The 19,842-nt window shown below is 42.5% G+C and overlaps 1 protein-coding gene across 1 annotated transcript in view; it reads right to left on the minus strand.

Annotated features, from left to right (window-relative positions):
• commd1 (copper metabolism (Murr1) domain containing 1) overlaps window positions 1-14,916 on the minus strand; it is a 118,197-nt gene extending 103,281 nt beyond the window's left edge. Inside the window, exon 1 of the mRNA XM_041214257.1 lies at window positions 14,696-14,916. Within this exon, the coding sequence (XP_041070191.1) occupies window positions 14,696-14,866 (171 nt within the window). The 5' untranslated portion in view covers window positions 14,867-14,916. The remainder of the gene's footprint in view (window positions 1-14,695) is intronic.
• Window positions 14,917-19,842: the final 4,926 nt, after the last annotated feature.

Here is a 19,842-nt window from a genome sequence, read left to right on the forward strand (position 1 = left end):
CATATAGCATCTTCAATACCAATGTAAGTATACACTGAGGTCCCTCTGTTCCTGCACCTCCTTTAGAGGCTCTCCCTTTATTTTATACTGTCTCACCATATCTTTCCTGCCAAAACAACTCACCTCACGCTTCTCTGCATCGAAATTCATCTGCCACTTGTCTGCCCAAACCACCAACATGCCTATGTCCTTTTGAAGTTCAAGACCACCCCCACAGTTGACAATGCTTCCAACCTTTGTATTGTTTGCAAATTTTGAAATCATGCCCTGCACACCAGAGTCTAGATCATTTATATGTATCAGGAAGAGCAAGGGTTCCAACAGACCCCTGAGGAACTCCACTACAAACCTTCCTCCAATCGGAAAAACAACCATTTATCACTACTCTGCCTTTCCTGTCACTCAGCCAATTTCTCATCCAAGTGCCTCCTTTCCCTTTTATTCCATGACCTAGAATTTTGCTCACAAGTCTGTTGTATGGTACTGTATCAAATGCCTTCTGAAAAGCCATATACATCTCAACAGCATTTCCCCATCAACCTTCTCTGTTACCTCCTCAAAAAAACTCCAGCAAGTTAGTTAAACATGATTTTCCTTTGATGAACCCATGCTGGCTTTCCTTAACTATCCTGCACTTGTTTAAGTGATTATTGATTTATATCATGTACTACAATTTCCAGAAGCCGGAAAAAAGCACTGGAAGACAGGGGCATGAAAACCTGTAGACTAAAGACCCAACACATGGACTGCCAGTTTGAGCCTTGGAAAGAGGACCAGAGTGAAGGTGAAGACTTGGAGAAAGTGAATAGTTTCAAGTAGCTGGAGTCAGTGGTGGCAGAAAATGGAAGTATGGAAAATGGAAATTAAGCAATAGATTAGCTTTGGTTGGAGTAATTGGAAGAAGTGCAGTGGAGTGTTAAGTGACAGAAAAGTATTGCTGAAACTGACAGGAAGAAGTTACAAATGTTTGCGAGAACAGCAGGAGTAACATCAAGAGAGAACAATGACTGGATACTAATGAGACAGAGATGCTGAGATGGATGTGTGGAGTGGCGAGAAAGGACAAAATCAGGAACCAGTACATCAGGAATGTGCTGACATAACGAAATCAAAGGACATGAGGAAAGTGGTGTTGAGGTAGATGATCAACCATGATGTAACTGAATGGTGGAGTAGGTTCAAAAGGCCTACTCCTGTTTCTATGCTCCTATCGGGAGGGGTCAGTGAAGATTGTGGGAGCAAAAAAAGTTGCAGAGAAGAGACTGAAATGGTATAGTCGCCTGTTGTGGACATAAAGAGGAAATGTGGTGAAGCGAGTAATGCAGATGAGAGTGCAAGAAAGAGAACAGGAAGGCCTAAGGCCAAATGGAAGGATGCGGTGGTGAGAGACCAAAACAAAGTACGATTGGAAGAGGAGTGGGTGACTGACAGGAGGAGGAGGAGATGATGGAGAAGGGTGATCAACCAGCACTGTGGAGATACCAAATAAGACGGGAGAAGCTGAAAATGTAGAATTATCACTTCTACGACTTCTCTTTTGATGGTGCCAACAACAGCTACAAGACCCATGGACAGGATTATCAAATGGCAAATTAGGCAGAAACAGATTGCCTATATCAAGATACAGCAAGAAGATGGTGCAGAGAGCAGATTTCACTTCGACTAAACATCGGAACAAATTCTGGAGTAAAAGGAAAACCAGATTTTTGCAACATCTTTACACCCAGAATGAGTTACATTCTGGGATGATTTTCCATGCAAGATAGTGGAGGCAAAAACTCGAGAAACATTAAAAAGTTATATGCTGTGATGGGTGACTGATAAAGACCTGTCAAAGAGGATGAGATGAGCCACATGATTTCCTTCCTCTCCTTAGCTTTGTGCATAACTGTTTCAATCACTTCGCTTACCTTAAAGTTGACTTGAATCCTGTGGAAAGCTTTACATGTAGGAATTTGTTTAAAAATACTGCATCTTTAACACAGTAAACTGTCCCAAACTAGGAGCATTATCAAACAAAATGTGGCATTGAGCCACATAGATATCTGTGAGGACTGGTGACCTCAAGCTTGGATAAAGAGGTAGGTCTTAAAGAGCATCTTAAAGGAGAAGAGAGAGGTGGAGAGATGAAGGAATTCTACAGCTCAGGGCCCAGGCAGCTGAAGGGATGACCACCAATGGTGAAGTGATGAAAACCAGGCATGTGCAAGAGGCCAGATTTGGAGAAGCATAGGAACGTAGGACTTAGAGCAGGAGTAGGCCATTTGACCCTTTCAGTTTGCTCTGCCATTCAATAAGATCATGGCTGATCTGGTCATGTCTCAACTCCACTTTCCTGTCTGATCCCATAACTCTTGACTCCCTTGTATATCAAAAATCCATCTAACTCAGCTATGAATAAATTCAATGACCCACTTTTTACTGCTTTCTAGAAATCCACATACTAACAACCCTCAGAAAAAAATTCTCCTCATCTCAGTCTTAAAAGGGAGATCTCTTATCCTTAACTTGTGTCCACTAGGTCTAGTCTCTCCCACAGGTGGAAACATTCTCCCGGTATCCACCCTAATCAAGTCCCCTCAGGATCTTATGCTTCAATAAGATCACCTCTCATTCTTTTAAACTCCAATCGATACAGGCCCAACACTTTCTTCATAAGATAATCCCTTCATCCCAGGAATGTCGAATGAAACTTCTGTATGGCTTCTAACACAATTATGTTTTTTTTCAAATAAGGAGACTACACTGTACACAGTATTCCAGATGCCCTGTACAGCAGCAGTAAAACTTCCCTACTTTTATATTCCATTCCTCTTGTAATAAACACCAACATATCACTTGCCTTCCGAATCACTTGCTGCACCCGTATACTGACTTTGAGATTAATGTACCAGGTCACCCAGATCCTCCTGTGCCACCATGTTCTGCAGTCTCTCCCCATTTAAATAGTATACTGTTTTTCTATTCTTCCTGCCAAAGTGGACAAGTTCACATTTTCCTACATTATGCTCCACCTGCCAATTTTTTGTCCACTCATTTAACCTATCTATATCCCTTTGCAGACTCTCCTCCTCTGGAGAACTAGCTTTCTTACCCATCTTGGTGTCATCAGCAAATTTGCCTACCATAAATTTGGTCTAATCATCCACGACATTGATACAGATTGTAAATAACAGCACTGATCCCTGTGGTACTCCACTGTTAAAGCTTGCCAACCTGAATAATATGCATTTGTGCCTACTGTTTCCTGTTAGCAAATCAATCGTTTCTCTAGTCTAAATATGTTACCCCCTATACCATGTGCTCTTATTTTTCATTGTAACCTTTGATATGGCATCTTTTTAAATGCATTTTGGAAATCCAAATACAGCAGGTTCCCCTTTATCCACCTTGCTTGTTACTTCCATAAAGAACTCTAATAAATTAGTCAAACATGATTTCCCTTTCACAAAACCATGTTGACTCTGCCTGATTTCATTATGATTTTGTAAGTATCCCACAAAACCTCCTTAATAATGGAGTCTAGCAATTTGTCTACCCCAGTTGTTAGGCTATAGTTTCCTGTCTCCCTCATTTCTTGAATGAAGGTGTTACATTTGCTATTTTCTAATCCACTGGACCCTTCCAGAATCTAATGAATTTTGTAAGGTTATGACCAATGCATCTGCTATCTCTGCAGCCACATCTTTTAAGACCCCAGGATGTAAGTCATCTGCTCCTTGAGACCGGTCAGCCTTTAGGTCTAATAGTTTTCCCAGTACCTTTTTCCTAGTGATGGTGATAAAGTTCCTCCCCACCTGTCAACTCTTAATTTTCAAGTATCTTGGGAAGTTATCTAAGTCTTCTACAGTGACAACAGAAACAAAATACCTGTTTGATATGTCCACCATTTCCGGGTTTTCCATTATCAATTCCCCAGACTCAGCCTTTGGAGGACCAACACTAGCTTTAGTTACTCTTTTCCTATCTAAATGCTTGTAGAAACTCTGTTTTTATATCACTAGTTAGCTTTCACTCAAAGTGCAGAAATCTCCAGCGAGTTAGAGGGCTGGAAGCGTTGACAGAATAGGACAGGCAAGGTCATGGAGGGATTTGAAAACAAGGATGAAAATTTTAAAACAGGGAAATTGGTTCCAAGTCCAACAACGCAGGTCAGTGAGCACAAAAAGTGTTGGATGAACAAGAGTTAGTTTGAGTTTTGGATGGCCCAAGTTTGTAGGGATGTAAAGTGGGAAGCCAGCAGGGACAGGAAAGGAATTGTCAAATTTAGAAGATGAGAGTCTCAATAGAAGCTGAACTGAAGCCAGGGTGCGGTTGCAGCATGGTACTGAAGTGGAACTAGGCAATCCTGGTGATAGACAGGGTATGGGGTTGGAAGCTTAACTCAGGAACAAGTAGAAGGCTGAGGTTGCAAATAAAGTCTGACAACAATGATAATAAAGAACAGTTTGTGGACCAGAAGAGTATATCTTGTTACATGCAAGTAAAAAACATATCTAACCTAATTCTGTGTGGGACTCCACAAAATCCAAAATGTCAGCAATCAAAAATTGGCAACTGCCACCTTTATAAAATGAACAATTAAATGGGATTTTAGAAAATCTTAAAAAGAAAAAAGTTTACCTATTTAAAACATTAATGTTATAGGTAACCTAGATTATTGCTTCAAGGTGCTGTAAAATAGGACTAGAGCACTTGTGAAAATGAGTGAAAAGTAAATTTAAAAAGTAACCAGGAAAAACAGTTAAATATTTGAATAATTTCTCAGCCAAAACATTTGGGATTTCTAAAATACAGTAATAAGATAATGTTCATGAATGTTAAGCTTCAATGGACCAGCCCTATTTTTATGCTGCTGATAATGATCATTTACAAAGCATATTGAGAACCTCTGGTGGCAATAAGGAAGATTACATAAAATACCTCATGACATTACAGTGAGTGAGGCTCTCTTGCCACCAGCATCTCTACTGCTTCTCAATCTCATTCTACTGCTGCTGCAAATGAATCTCAGACACAATGAGCTGGTGAGGACAGACAAGAAGTTGGTTGATAGAGGGAGCAGAGAGAGCAAAAAAAAGTCAAGGAATCAGGTTTATTATAAATTTTAAAAACAATTATAAAAATACAAGATGTTCAAATCATCATAAACCAATGGCCCCAATATATAGCATAAAATTGTATCATCCTTTAATTTAACAGAAGATCCATAACTAAACATCAAAGAGCCAGCCAGGCACAATGGGTCAAATGGCCTCCTTCTGTGCTGTTTCATTCTATAATACAGAAAAAGTTGTATCAAGTGTGTGTTTTGTCTGACTGGCCTGTATATCAGCAAATATTGTCACATTTGCATCTGAATTACATCAAAACTCACTTTCATATAGCAGCCAGTCACAACTAATCTGGCCGAAACTATCCTACTGAGACACAGGAACAATATGAGAAACTAATAAGGATACAAGAAAACAACAGGACAAGCAATTTATTTTCCAAGTTGTTTTCCCCGGGCTTTATACTTCTCCACCAAGTTGAGAAATGGCTTTGGAAATAAAGTTTGAAATTATTAAAACAACTTCAAAGTGTTCAAGAAGTTTGGCAGCTGTATTTTTAACTCTGTTTTCTGTGGTTGAACTGCTTGTCGCAATGTTTTCCATAGGAGCCCTGTGCTAAATAGAGAAGCCCAAGCATTAGATTTCTACTGGTTCCCAGATGTATTACTATTGGCAAGAGACGAGTAGAATGCTGCTCCCTTGATGCATCTGTGTGCAACCTAGGGGTGCAATTGTCATGATGGACAGCAAGATTGACCATTCACAGAGCATCCAAGGACTTAGTTTTCATAAGGCCTGCACCACCAAAGGACTTAAAGCTTACTACGACATCTGCCACCAAAAATAATTGCAGTAATATCAATGGGAACACCATCACCTCCACACTTTCCATCAAGTTGAACTGGATTTGGATCACCAGTGTTTCACAGTCTCTGAAATTCTCCACCCAACAGCATTTTGGGAACACCATTTCCAAAATGGCTGTAGCAATGGAAGGAAAAGGCAACATTTCACCAGAACAAAAACAGAATTACCTGGAAAAACTCAGCAGGTCTGGCAGCATCGGCGGAGAAGAAAAGAGTTGACGTTTCGAGTCCTCATGACCCTTCGACAGAACTTGAGTTCGAGTCCAGGAAAGAGCTGAAATATAAGCTGGTTTAAGGTGTGTGTGTGGGGGGCGGAGAGATAGAGAGACAGAGAGGTGGAGGGGGTTGGTGTGGTTGTAGCGACAAACAAGCAGTGATAGAAGCAGATCATCAAAAGATGTCAACAACAATAGTACAATAGAACACATAGGTGTTAAAGTTAAAGTTGGTGATATTATCTAAACGAATGTGCTAATTAAGAATGGATGGTAGGGCACTCAAGGTATAGCTCTAGTGGGTTTTTTTTTATTTTATATAATGGAAATAGGTGGGAAAAGGAAAATCTTTATAATTTATTGGGAAAAAAAAGAAGGGGGAAACAGAAAGGGGGTGGGGATGGGGGAGGGGACTCACGACCTAAAGTTGTTGAATTCAATATTCAGTCCGGAAGGCTGTAAAGTCCCTAGTCGGAAGATGAGGTGTTGTTCCTCCAGTTTGCGTTGGGCTTCACTGGAACAATGCAGCAAGCCAAGGACAGACATGTGGGCAAGAGAGCAGGGTGGAGTGTTAAAATGGCAAGCGACAGGGAGGTTTGGGTCATTCTTGCGGACAGACCGCAGGTGTTCTGCAAAGCGGTCGCCCAGTTTACGTTTGGTCTCTCCAATGTAGAGGAGACCACGTTGGGAGCAACGAATGCAGTAGACTAAGTTGGGGGAAATGCAAGTGAAATGCTGCTTCACTTGAAAGGAGTGTTTGGGTCCTTGGACGGTGAGGAGAGAGGAAGTGAAGGGGCAGGTGTTGCATCTTTTGCGTGGGCAAGGGGTTGTGCCATAGGAGGGGGTTGAGGAGTAGGGGGTGATGGAGGAGTGGACCAGGGTGTCCCGGAGGGAGCGATCCCTACGGAATGCCGATAAGGGGGGTGAAGGGAAGATGTGTTTGGTAGTGGCATCATGCTGGAGTTGGCGGAAATGGCGGAGGATGATCCTTTGAATGCGGAGGCTGGTGGGGTGATAAGTGAGGACAAGGGGGACCCTATCATGTTTCTGGGAGGGAGGAGAAGGAGTGAGGGCGGATGCGCGGGAGATGGGCCGGACACGGTTGAGGGCCCTGTCAACGACCGTGGGTGGAAAACCTCGGTTAAGGAAGAAGGAGGACATGTCAGAGGAACTGTTTTTGAATGTAGCATCATCGGAACAGATGCGACGGAGGCGAAGGAACTGAGAGAATGGGATGGAGTCCTTACAGGAAGTGGGGTGTGAGGAGCTGTAGTCGAGATAGCTGTGGGTGTCGGTGGGTTTGTAATGGATATTGGTGGACAGTCTATCACCAGAGATTGAGACAGAGAGGTCAAGGAAGGGAAGGGAAGTGTCAGAGATGGACCACGTGAAAATGATGGAAGGGTGGAGATTGGAAGCAAAATTAATAAATTTTTCCAAGTCCTGACGAGAGCATGAAGCAGCACCAAAGTAATCATCGATGTACCGGAGAAAGAGTTGTGGAAGGGGGCCGGAGTAGGACTGCAACAAGGAATGTTCCACATACCCCATAAAGAGACAGGCATAGCTGGGGCCCATGCGAACCCACCGACACCCACAGCTATCTCGACTACAGCTCCTCACACCCCACTTCCTGTAAGGACTCCATCCCATTCTCTCAGTTCCTTCGCCTCCGTCGCATCTGTTCCGATGATGCTACATTCAAAAACAGTTCCTCTGACATGTCCTCCTTCTTCCTTAACCGAGGTTTTCCACCCACGGTCGTTGACAGGGCCCTCAACCGTGTCCGGCCCATCTCCCGCGCATCCGCCCTCACTCCTTCTCCTCCCTCCCAGAAACATGATAGGGTCCCCCTTGTCCTCACTTATCACCCCACCAGCCTCCGCATTCAAAGGATCATCCTCCGCCATTTCCGCCAACTCCAGCATGATGCCACTACCAAACACATCTTCCCTTCACCCCCCTTATCGGCATTCCGTAGGGATCGCTCCCTCCGGGACACCCTGGTCCACTCCTCCATCACCCCCTACTCCTCAACCCCCTCCTATGGCACAACCCCTTGCCCACGCAAAAGATGCAACACCTGCCCCTTCACTTCCTCTCTCCTCACCGTCCAAGGACCCAAACACTCCTTTCAAGTGAAGCAGCATTTCACTTGCATTTCCCCCAACTTAGTCTACTGCATTCGTTGCTCCCAATGTGGTCTCCTCTACATTGGAGAGACCAAACGTAAACTGGGCGACCGCTTTGCAGAACACCTGCGGTCTGTCCGCAAGAATGACCCAAACCTCCCTGTCGCTTGCCATTTTAACACTCCACCCTGCTCTCTTGCCCACATGTCTGTCCTTGGCTTGCTGCATTGTTCCAGTGAAGCCCAACGCAAACTGGAGGAACAACACCTCATCTTCCGACTAGGGACTTTACAGCCTTCCGGACTGAATATTGAATTCAACAACTTTAGGTCGTGAGTCCCCTCCCCCATCCCCACCCCCTTTCTGTTTCCCCCTTCTTTTTTTTCCCAATAAATTATAAAGATTTTCCTTTTCCCACCTATTTCCATTATATAAAATAAAAACCCACTAGAGCTATACCTTGAGTGCCCTACCATCCATTCTTAATTAGCACATTCGTTTAGATAATATCACCAACTTTAACTTTAACACCTATGTGTTCTATTGTACTATTGTTGTTGACATCTTTTGATGATCTGCTTCTATCACTGCTTGTTTGTCGCTACAACCACACCAACCCCCTCCACCTCTCTGTCTCTCTATCTCTCCGCCCCCCACACACACACCTTAAACCAGCTTATATTTCAGCTCTTTCCTGGACTCGAACTCAAGTTCTGTCGAAGGGTCATGAGGACTCGAAACGTCAACTCTTTTCTTCTCCGCCGATGCTGCCAGACCTGCTGAGTTTTTCCAGGTAATTCTGTTTTTGTTTTGGATTTCCAGCATCCGCAGTTTTTTTGTTTTTAACATTTCACCAGAGATTACTTTAAAAACCAGAAACCTGTGCGCTGTATAATCTACTACAACTGCAGTCACCAAGAACCAAGGAAATACCTCACGTGAAGAGAAAAAGATTCGGGCAAAATCAGTTCAAGCAAAGTCTTAACATTTTGTCATCCTATGAGTGGTTGTAGAAGGTTTTTTATTTCACTCGAAAGCCAAAAACAGCCATTAAACATTATAAACTTCTGGAAAGGCTATTCCTCACATTTGGAAAAAGGATTCCCAAAAAGAGCTGCGAATTTAACCATAAATAAACAAAATGTTTTACTAATATCAAGTACTGTTGCAGAGATAAATAATGACACAAATATGTTTAATCTTTTCTTGAATTTGATAAATTTGTCCCCTTCACAATTAAAATCCTCACTTTCAACAAATAGGCAGAGAATTTTTTTATCCACTTATATAAATTACCTGATAGAGGAAACATAACTTACATCCCAGGACCAACCTTTATCACTTACATCCCACAAGTCTGCCAGTTAATTTATTCAAAAAATAAAACCACACTACAGAATTTGTTTTTAAATATAGCCACTGTAACAACTTACTGAAATCTTTGTGGCAACATAGCTTTAAAACTTCAGATTCGATCCTGCACACATGCTCATATTATTTTTCTTCATACGGTTGAAAGCAGATTCACTTGGGTGGATCTTTTTCCTCTGCACTTGACTGATGAACACTATCATAGCCCAATTTTTGTCGGTAGAACTTGAGGATCTCTGAACTTGCTTAAATCTGGGTTTACCCTTGGAAAATCCACAAAGCTCTGGAATTTAAGGCTTAATGGATAAGCTCAACAAATCTCCCTCCCAGCTTCAATTTTCTGGCTTTCCGCTGAATCCTTAGGTTTTATCTAGGTTAAAGGTATCAATTATAGTCTTCAAAATTTCAACAGGCCCAATTTTAACAACCTTTTGTGGAATAAGTTCCAGATTTCAACTATCCTTTGAAAAAGTACTTCCTAATTTCACTCTAAAATGGCCTCACAATAACTTTAAATTATGCCACCTTGCTCTGATTCCCCAAGTAGAGAAAATAAGGTTGGTGGAAAGAAGCCATCATATTCATTTATTTGAATTTTTTTTAATTCACTCATGGGATGTGGGCTTCACTGTCTGGGCCAGCATTTATTACCCATCCCTAAATGCCCTTGAGCAGGTGGTGGTGAGCTGCCTTCTTGAACCACTACAGTCCATGTGGTGTAGGTACACCCACCATGCTATCAGAAAGGGAGTTCCAGGATTTTGAACCAGCGACAGTGAAGGAACGGCCATATATTTCCAAGTCAGGATGGTGAGTGACTTGGAGGGGAACTTCCAGGTGGTGTTTTTCCCATTTAGCTGCTGCCCTTGTCCTTCTAGATGGTAGTGGCCGTGGGTTTGGAAGGTGCTATCTAAGGAGCCTTGGTGAATTCCTGCAGTGCATCTTGTAGATGGTACACACAGCTGCTACTGTACATCAGTGGTGTAGGGAGTGAATGTTTGTGGATGTGGTGCCAATCAAGTAGGCTGATCAAAGGTGACCTGACCTTGATCGGATCACCTCTCAAACATGGCCTTTAGTTTGGGAAATAATTAAACCTGTTCTGACGGTGCAACCCTTAAGCCCGGGCATATTGCAAAACTGCACTGTAACGCCTCCAAGATCTATATATTTGTTCCTACATTTCAGTACCCAAACTGAACACAGTACACAAGATGGAGTCTAACCACGGCCTCGTAAAACTGAAGCATCACATCCTCACTTTTGAATTCCAATCACTTGAAACAAAGGCGAACATTTGATTCGGCCTTTTGATTACTTTTTAAATTCCTGGACACCAGCTTTTAGTGATTTTTGTGCATGGGCACCCAAATCCTTTTGCTCCTCCAGATCATTGTGCCTCACTGGTAACAAACTAGTATTTGTCTTCCTCAGATTCAAAATGCCTCACATTTCCCCACACTGAACTTCATCTGTCATAGTTTTGGCCACTGACGTTGAAAAGTGAGACATGTTGCCAAAGCTTTTTGTCTTTCACTCATCAGGACAAACACAAGAATGCCAAATTTCAAATAATATTAACTTACGCCGCAGGAGAAAAGGGTGCTGATTGGTTGGCAAGTTGACTCTGTTTTAACCCTACCCCCAAGTTGTTGATAAAATCTGGTTCGAGACTGAGAACATTTTGTTTAAAATTTGAGATTTAAGACACTTGCTCAATGAATAAGACTACAAGATTCCACAATTGTTAAACAAACAAAAATAAATTTTACTATACAAGGTCACACAGAAAACAATTTACAATATCTTATACTCTAACATGCAGGCTAAGTGAGTTACATGTGAATTAACAAGCCGACTGCGGTGGAACACACCACAATATACAATAAATGCAGATACGACCAAGGAGTCCATTGATTTCTCAACAACCCACCCAGATGTCAATAACAAGGTGAGTCAACCAGTCGCGCTGAAAACTTTGTCTCATGAGGGATTCCAATCTTTACCTTCAAAGGATCTTGCCTTGAATTCTCTCCAAAAGTCGCTCCAACTCAGCTGGCACCAATGATGGTCCACCTCGCAGGGTTTAAACTTGTCCCCCAAAACTCCATTCCCCTGGATTCCTGAGTCTGCACCCAAGCACAACTTCAGCTTTTTGGCCACTCCAATCTGAACACTACTGCTCCAAAAGGGTACCTTTGCCCCAAGAGCCCGCTGCATGGAGTCACCAACCTTCAGGTGCCTTCTTGGATTTTCACAGCTTCTTCCAAGCCCTCTTCAATTACCGGGGCTTCCCTTCAGCCTTCTTTGCTTAAAAAGTCTGTTATCCGCAGCCTTTAACCTATTTGGAGCTTTTTCTCTGCTCCTCTCTTTTTAACTGAACTGGGACTCCTTCCTGTCCCTGAACCCCCTCTGGGACTCTTTTGCTACCTCTCCCTGCCTCCTACCTCCTTTGCGATCTGTCCCTTCGGAACCCTTACATAAGTTTAACAACTTCATTTAGGCACTCAGTTCATTTCAGAATCTTTCTTCCATGGTCACTTACTGGTCTCCCCTTTGGCACCTCTGCCTGCCCCTCTCCTTGCCCCCTGCCTGGGACTCCTCTTGTTGATGGCAGTCAGCTCCTGGTCATCTGACCTGGGTTTTTGCACAGGCATCATGGGCCCAAGTAACTTAAAAATGTTGATCTCGCCATGTGCCACCTGTTCCCAGTTTGATAATGTGCAAAAGCTCCAATGCCCAGCTGGAGTTGAAGTTCCTGATCTCTGCTCTCAACATTAAGGCAAGTTTGACTTCCATAACATCTTTCCCTTGAAACAAAACAAGCTTCACTACAGTGAAGGTTTCTTTTTAACAATGCCTTTACAATATCTTTACTAGTGCCTAATATCCTTCCAACAGATAGCTTATTGCATCAAAGACAGATAACCTTTTCATTTAGTTACACAATTACACATACCGTATTATAGAGTAATAAAGATTTAACCAAAACAAAAGCCAAGTCAGAATACAAGAACTTAAACATCATAGAATTCTAACTCCGAACCTGTCTTTTTTCCTACAACCTTTTTTTTAAAAAGATCTGAATAGAACACCAATAATAACATGGTTTTTGGCCATAATCTTATCATAGTCAACCAAAGGACGTGAAGATACTCAGCTCCCAACCTCATTATAGCCTTAGTTCAAACATGGACAAAAGAGCTGAGGGGTGAGGTGAGAGTAACTGCCCTTGATATCAAGGCTTTTGTTCTGGTTAAATCTTTCTTACTTTATAATACGTTATGTGTAATCATGTAATAAAATGAAAAGGTTATCTGTCTTTGATGCAATAAGCTATCTGTTGGCCAAGTGTGGCTTCAAAGAGCCCTGGGAAAACTGGAATCAATGGGAATCAGGGGAAAACTCTCCACTGGTTGAAGTCATACCTTGCACAAAGGAAGATGGGTGTTGTAGGTCAATCATCTCAGTACATCACTGCAGGAATTCCTCAGGGTAGTGTCCTAGGCCCAATCATCTTCAGCTGCTTCATCAATGACCTTCCTTCCATCATTAAAGTCAGAAGTAGGGATGTTCACTGATGATTGCAATGTTCAGCACCATTTGCAACTCTTCAGATACTTCAGCAATCCATATCCAAACGCAGCAAGACCCGGACAATATCCAGGCTGGGGTTGACAAGTGGCAAGTAACATTCACATCACGCAAGTGCCAGGCAATGGCCATCTCCAACAAGAGAGAATCTAACCATCTCCCCTTGACATTCAATGGCATTATCATCACTGGATCCCCTACTATCAACCTGGGGCTTACCATTGACCAAAAACTGAACTGGATAACCCAATAAATACTGCAACTTTAAGAGCAGGTCAGAGGCTAGGAGTCCTACAGCAAGTAACTCACCTCCTGACTCCCCAAAGCCTGTCCACCATCTACAAGGCACAAGTCAGGAGTGTAATGGAAAACTCCCAGGAGTGTAATGGAAAACTCCCAGGAGTGTAATGGAAAACTCCCAGGAGTGTAATGGAAAACTCCCAGGAGTGTAATGGAAAACTCCCAGGAGTGTAATGGAAAACTCCCAGGAGTGTAATGGAAAACTCCCAGGAGTGTAATGGAAAACTCCCAGGAGTGTAATGGAAAACTCCCAGGAGTGTAATGGAAAACTCCCAGGAGTGTAATGGAAAACTCCCCACTTTCCTGGATGAGTGCAGCTCTCACAACACTGAAGAAGCTGGACACCATCCAGGACAAAGTTGCCCACTTGATTGGCATCCCTTCCACAAACATTCATTCCCTCCACCACTGACACACAGTGGCAGCAGTGCGTACCATCTACAAGATACACTGCAGGAATTCGCCAAGGCTCCTTTGACAGCACCTTCCAAACACTTGACTGTTACCATCTAGAAGGGCAAAGGCAGCAGATACATGGGAACACCACCACCACCTGGAAGTTCCCCTCCAAGCCACTCACTGTCATGAAGGGATTAATGTCTTTAATGTTATTGGGAAATATATTTTTAAATAGAGTTTAGTGGTATCTGGGCCTATATGTGTTATGTGTGTGTGTCTTAATTGGATTAAAGCCAGCTAGTCTAGAGACTTTGATGTATAAAAAGTAGGTTTAAAATGGTAATTAGATAAAAATGGGGAAGTTTAGAAAAATAGGTGTCAAGGGGGCAATTTGCATTTTTTAATGAAGCATTCAAAAGGATGGGTGAAATATTGTACCTAGCTAGAAGACACCAAGCAACAAGTTTATATTTTCAGCTTACTAAAAAAATTGGCGGCAGGGACTGGTGGCAAAGGGGGAGAAGTATGGACGAAGGCAGGGACCCGAGGGTGGGATGGTGAGGTAGGAACCCGGGGGATGGAGGGGTTGAGGGGGAGTGTGGTGAGGTACCGGGGGTGGAGGGGGGGGGGGGAGTGGGGGGTTGAGGGACCGGGAAGAAGGGGGCTTGGTGGGGGGTGGGGAAGGGGGAGGTCTGGGGGGCGGAGGAACAAATCCAGGGGGAGCCAGGAGCGCAGTGAGGAAATGCGGCGTCGCCTGCACCTACCCGCAGGATCCCGGCCATTTTCTCAAGCAGGACTTTGAAATCTTGTTGCGGCAGGTCAGGGTAGAGCTGGTCCTTGAGCATTTGCTCAGTGATGCCCGGGCTGTGATAGTAGATGAGCTGAGCCAGGCCGCCCAATAAGCCGCTGAGGGACTTGGAGCACTGCTCCGCCATGATGCCCTGACGTCACGGGTTGACACGGACTAACCCTCCGCCGACCTTTCACTTCTGCTGATCACTTGAGTCTTGCATCTGCCTGCAGCGCCCCTGCGGGTTCAGAACGGCAACTGCAGCGACCCTGCCCCGAAACTCAGCCGCTGTCAACAGCACAAACTCTGCCTGGGATTAGCATCCAACAGTAAAATGAGTAAAGCAGATCGCAAAACTTGCTTTTATTCCTGAAGCCCTCTTTGGGCCGAGGGGCCTTTTTCTGTGCTGTAGACCTCCGTGACTCTATAAATGAAAAGGGATGTCACTTTTAAATAACATCTAACCTTACGTGATAACACGGAAAATGTCATTTTAGTGTAGTTTTTATGCAGCAAGTTGATCTGGAATGCAGTGCCTCAAACAGCAGTGAAAACAGAATCAATGGTAACATTCAGACTTAAAAGGATAAAGAAGTTCCGCGGGTACAGGGAAAGGGTAAAGGCGTAGGATTAATTGGATAGTTCTTTCAAAGAGGCACAGACACAATGAGCTGGATGGTCTCCTTCTATGCTGTAAAACTCTATGATTCTATGTTATGACAATCCAGCCTAAGCAACAAACAACACAGGCATGGTAACGATGTTTTAATTGACTTCTTTTGAGAATAAGACCGTAAGATGTAAGATCCCATCGAGTCTGCTCCGCCATTCAATGAGATCATGACTGATCTGATAATCCTCAATTCTACTTTCCTGCCTTTTGCCCATAACCCTTGATTCTCTTGCTGATTAAAAATGTCTATCTCAGCCTTGAATATAGGTAACAACCCGGGGGGAGGTGATGGTGTAGTGGTATTGTTGCTGGACTAGGGTAATGCTCTGGGGACCTGGGTTTGAATCCTGCCACAGCAGATGGTGGAACCTGAATTCAATAAAAATCTGGAATTAAAAGTCTAATGATGATCATGAAACAATCGTTGGAAAAACCAATCTGATTCACTCATAGCCTTTAGGAAAGAAATCTGCCATCCTTACCTGATCTGGCCTACATGTGACTCCACACCCACAGCAATGTGGTTGACTTTTAAATGCCCTCTGAACTAGGTAATAAATGCTGGCCTGACCAGCAATGCCCACATCCCATGTATGAATTTAAAGAAACAGTCCGCTACAGTAAAGAATTCCACAGATTCACTACCCTCTGAGAAGAAACTCCTCCTCATCTGTCTTAAATGGATGACCCCTCTCTCTCAGGTTATGCTTTCTGGTCCTAGACTCCTCCACCACCTCCCCCCCCCCCTCCCCCCCAACACAAGGGGAAATAACCTCTCAGCAACCAACCCTGTCAAGTCCCCTAAGAATCTTATATGTTTCAAAAAGGTCGCCTCTCATTCTTCTAAATTCCAATGAGTACAGCCTAACCAACTCAACCTCTGCTCATAAAAAAATCCCTCCATTCCTTGGATCAACCTAGTGAACCCTCTCTGGACTGCCTCCAATGCCAATATGTCTTGCCTTAGATAAGGGGACAAAAATTGTTCACAGTATTCTAGGTGTGGTCTAACTAGTGCCTTGCAAAGTTTTAGCAAGAATCCCCTATTTTTATACTCCATTCCCTTTGAAATAAAGGCCAACATTCCATTTGCCTTCCCTATTACCTGCTGAACTTGTATGCTAAATTTTTGTGATTCGTGTACAAGGACCCTCAAATCCCTCTGTGCTGCAGCTTTCTGTAGTCTTTCTCCATTTATCTAATATTCAGCTCCTATATTCTTCCTGCCAAAGTGCATAAGCTCACATTTTCCACATTATATTCCATCTGCCAAGTTTTTGTCCAGTTACTTAACCTGTCTATATCCCTCTGTAGATTATTTGTCAACCTCACCACTTGCCTTCCCATCTATTTTTGTGTCATCCACAAACTTGGTGATAGCACATTCACTTCCCTCATCCAAATCATTAATATATCAAAACATAGGATCATAATTCACAGAAATGAACAAAAACCAAGCATTTGCACAAACTAACAATAACCAAGGTTACTAATAAAAATTGCAGCACATCCACGTAGGCACCTGTGAATTATAAATTTAATAAAGCATCAGTCACCACTGAAGCAAGACATTCATAGAGCAAGGAGCACTAACAACAATTTATACTTGTATAGTACTTCACATGAGCATTATAAAACAAAGTATGAATCCAAGCGACATATGGAGATGTTCAGTCAGATGCCCAAAAGCTTGGTCAAAGAGATGGATCTTAAGAAGTGCCTTAAAAGAGGATCGTAAGGTAGAGAGGCAGAGATGTATGGGGAGGGAATTCCAGAGCTTAGACCCCAGGCAACTGAAGGCACAGCCACCAATACTGGAGCAACAATAATTGGGAATGCCCAAGAGGCCAGATATCTTAGAGGGTTGTAGGGCTGGAGGAGATTACAGACATAGTGAAGGAAGAGGCTAATGAGGAACTTGCAAATAAGGATCAGAATTTTAAAATCAAGATGCTGCTTTACCAGGAGCCAGTGTAGGTCAGTGTTATGACATGGCAGATGATGTGTGCCAGGCAAACCAAATGCACAAGGGAAACTTGGCCATGTTATCACAACAGCTTTGTGATTTGTATTTATTATGAGAACCAGAGAAAAGTTATGGTGCAGAAAGAAGCCATTCAGTCCATCACTTCTTTGTTGGCCAGAAAAGGATGAAAAAGAAACAAGAATGGAATTCCACTAACCCCTTGACTATAAGCTCTCATCATGGTTTTTAAAGTTAGATGCTGCCTTTCCAAAGCACCTTGTGACTCAGGATGGTAAGCTGTTGAGTTAAACCATTTTATCCCCAAACTATTCATCACTTGCTTAAACAGCTATGACATGAAATTTGAACCCTGATCTAATTGTATTTCTTTTGGCAAACCATATCTTGTAAAAAGTTTAGTCAACTCTTCCACAATTCTCTTTGCTGCAATATTTCGCAAAGGTATCATTTCTGGAAACCTTGTAGACACATCCATTATTGTCAGTGTGATGACTGTCACGTTAAGATTAGGCCAACTGAGTAGGGGTCATGTGATTTGTTCAACCAATGTGTGGCTAGCACAGGAGAATAAATTCTAGGGAGGGGTTTCCTTTGAAAAGAAGGTTGTATGAGGGGGGAAGGGGGCTGTATACAAGGAGCCCCGGAAGCTCTCGTGTAACTAAAGTTTGTTTGACTAAGAAGCTTCCCAGAGTGTGTTTCTATGGTCAACAAGTACTGATTTCCACTTTTAGTCTTAGGGAGGGGTCCTACACAATCAGTCAGGACCCTAGTAAAAGGTTCCTCAAATGCTTGAACTGGAATTAAAGGTTCCGGTTTAATAATTGTTTGTGGTTTCCCTGTCACCTGAAATGTTCTACAGAATTTGACTACAGCTTTATGCAATCCAGGTCAATTGAAATGTTTTTGTATTTTAATATCTTTACCTGCTCCACCCAGTACAAATGGAAATACTTGCCCTTCACATACAAAATCTTTAAACATTTCTGCAACCTGCTCTTCAGAACTCTCTTGGGTAAATTGTGAACACATTTCCAATTCTTTACTAATCATTGATTCTTCCTGCTTTACCTGTACACAAACTATTGGCTTTTCCTGTGCCTGGATCTCAGATCCCACTATACTTTTACTTCCAGAACTTTTCTGTGTTCCAGGATTTTCCCTGTAGCCTCCAACACATTGACTTTGTGTGCCCAACCTTATTATACTTCCAATTCCTTTTCATGTTTTCTTTCTCTCTCCTGTCTTTCTGCTTGCTCCCTTTGAAATGGCCTTTCCTGTCCTTTTCCTTTTCGTCTGCCTCTAGCCTTTTCAATTCCAGGTTTTTTCAATTCCATTGCTTGTTCATGTTCCAGCTTCTTCATTTGAAACTGAAGTCTCACTACCTCCAGCTGTGACTCACTGATTTCAAGTATGCCCTCCAACTTCAAATGCTGTGCTATCACTTCAATTATGTCTGATTTCTTTTCCCCTACATGTAACCTCAACTGCAACTTATCCATCAATTCTGTTAACTTACCTTTAGATAACTTTTGTAACCCAGTCAGAGTTATATCTACTTCCAGAGAAGTTTGAGCCATGGATAAAGCCATTTTCGCAGTCTCGCCACTTTAAAATCCCTCACACCAACTCCTGAATTCAAAATGGTTCTCGTACTCGTAGCCTTAAGATTCACCAACTCCAAACCAATCAAGGAATTTCAACCATCCCAGTTGAGCCCCCAGTTTTGTTATGATGTGGCAGATGTTGTGTGCCAGGTGGACCAAATTCACAAGGGAAACTTGGCCATGCTAACACAATGGTTTTGCAATTTGTATTTATTATGAGAAGATGTGTGCACTGAATTCAAAAGTAATAAGTCCACTAAGACCTTTAGAGATTTTAAAAATTAAATTATTTATTAACAAAATAAAAGATTTCAAGCACATCCATGAGGCTACAATTACTTAATACTGTAACAACTCCTAAAATTCCTAATTAACCTGACTCCCAGTAACAAACCCCCTTTAAGGCAATAGTCCAAAATAGGTTTTAAAGTTTTTAAAAATGAAAGTTAACTTAGTACCCACTTGACAGTGGAATTTCAAATGGCTTTCTCCAACTTTTACTTGGCACAACAGATGTATGCACAAATGGCCGGAGGCTTCTTCAAGGCTGTTTCACACGCTCCTATTAAATCTTACATGGCCCCTAATATGGCCTTTCATTCGACTTTATATATGTTTCTCTTGCTTTAATATGTAAATTCCATTGTTCCATATATCTTTGGAGCTGTACCTTTCCCATAATATAAAAACTTTCATATTCCCAAAATTGTCAGTAACCTTTGGGAAAAATAAACACTCTGCTTAGCCTTGCTTATCTGGCTAGTTGTAAACAGACTAATATCCCTTTGAAATCCAAACAATCCCTTCACTTATCTAAAAATGCAAATTCCCTTTACACCTCACATGCTAAGACAGCA

The sequence above is a fragment of the Carcharodon carcharias genome, chromosome 2 (assembly GCF_017639515.1).
Source record: "Carcharodon carcharias isolate sCarCar2 chromosome 2, sCarCar2.pri, whole genome shotgun sequence".
NCBI lineage: Eukaryota > Metazoa > Chordata > Chondrichthyes > Lamniformes > Lamnidae > Carcharodon > Carcharodon carcharias.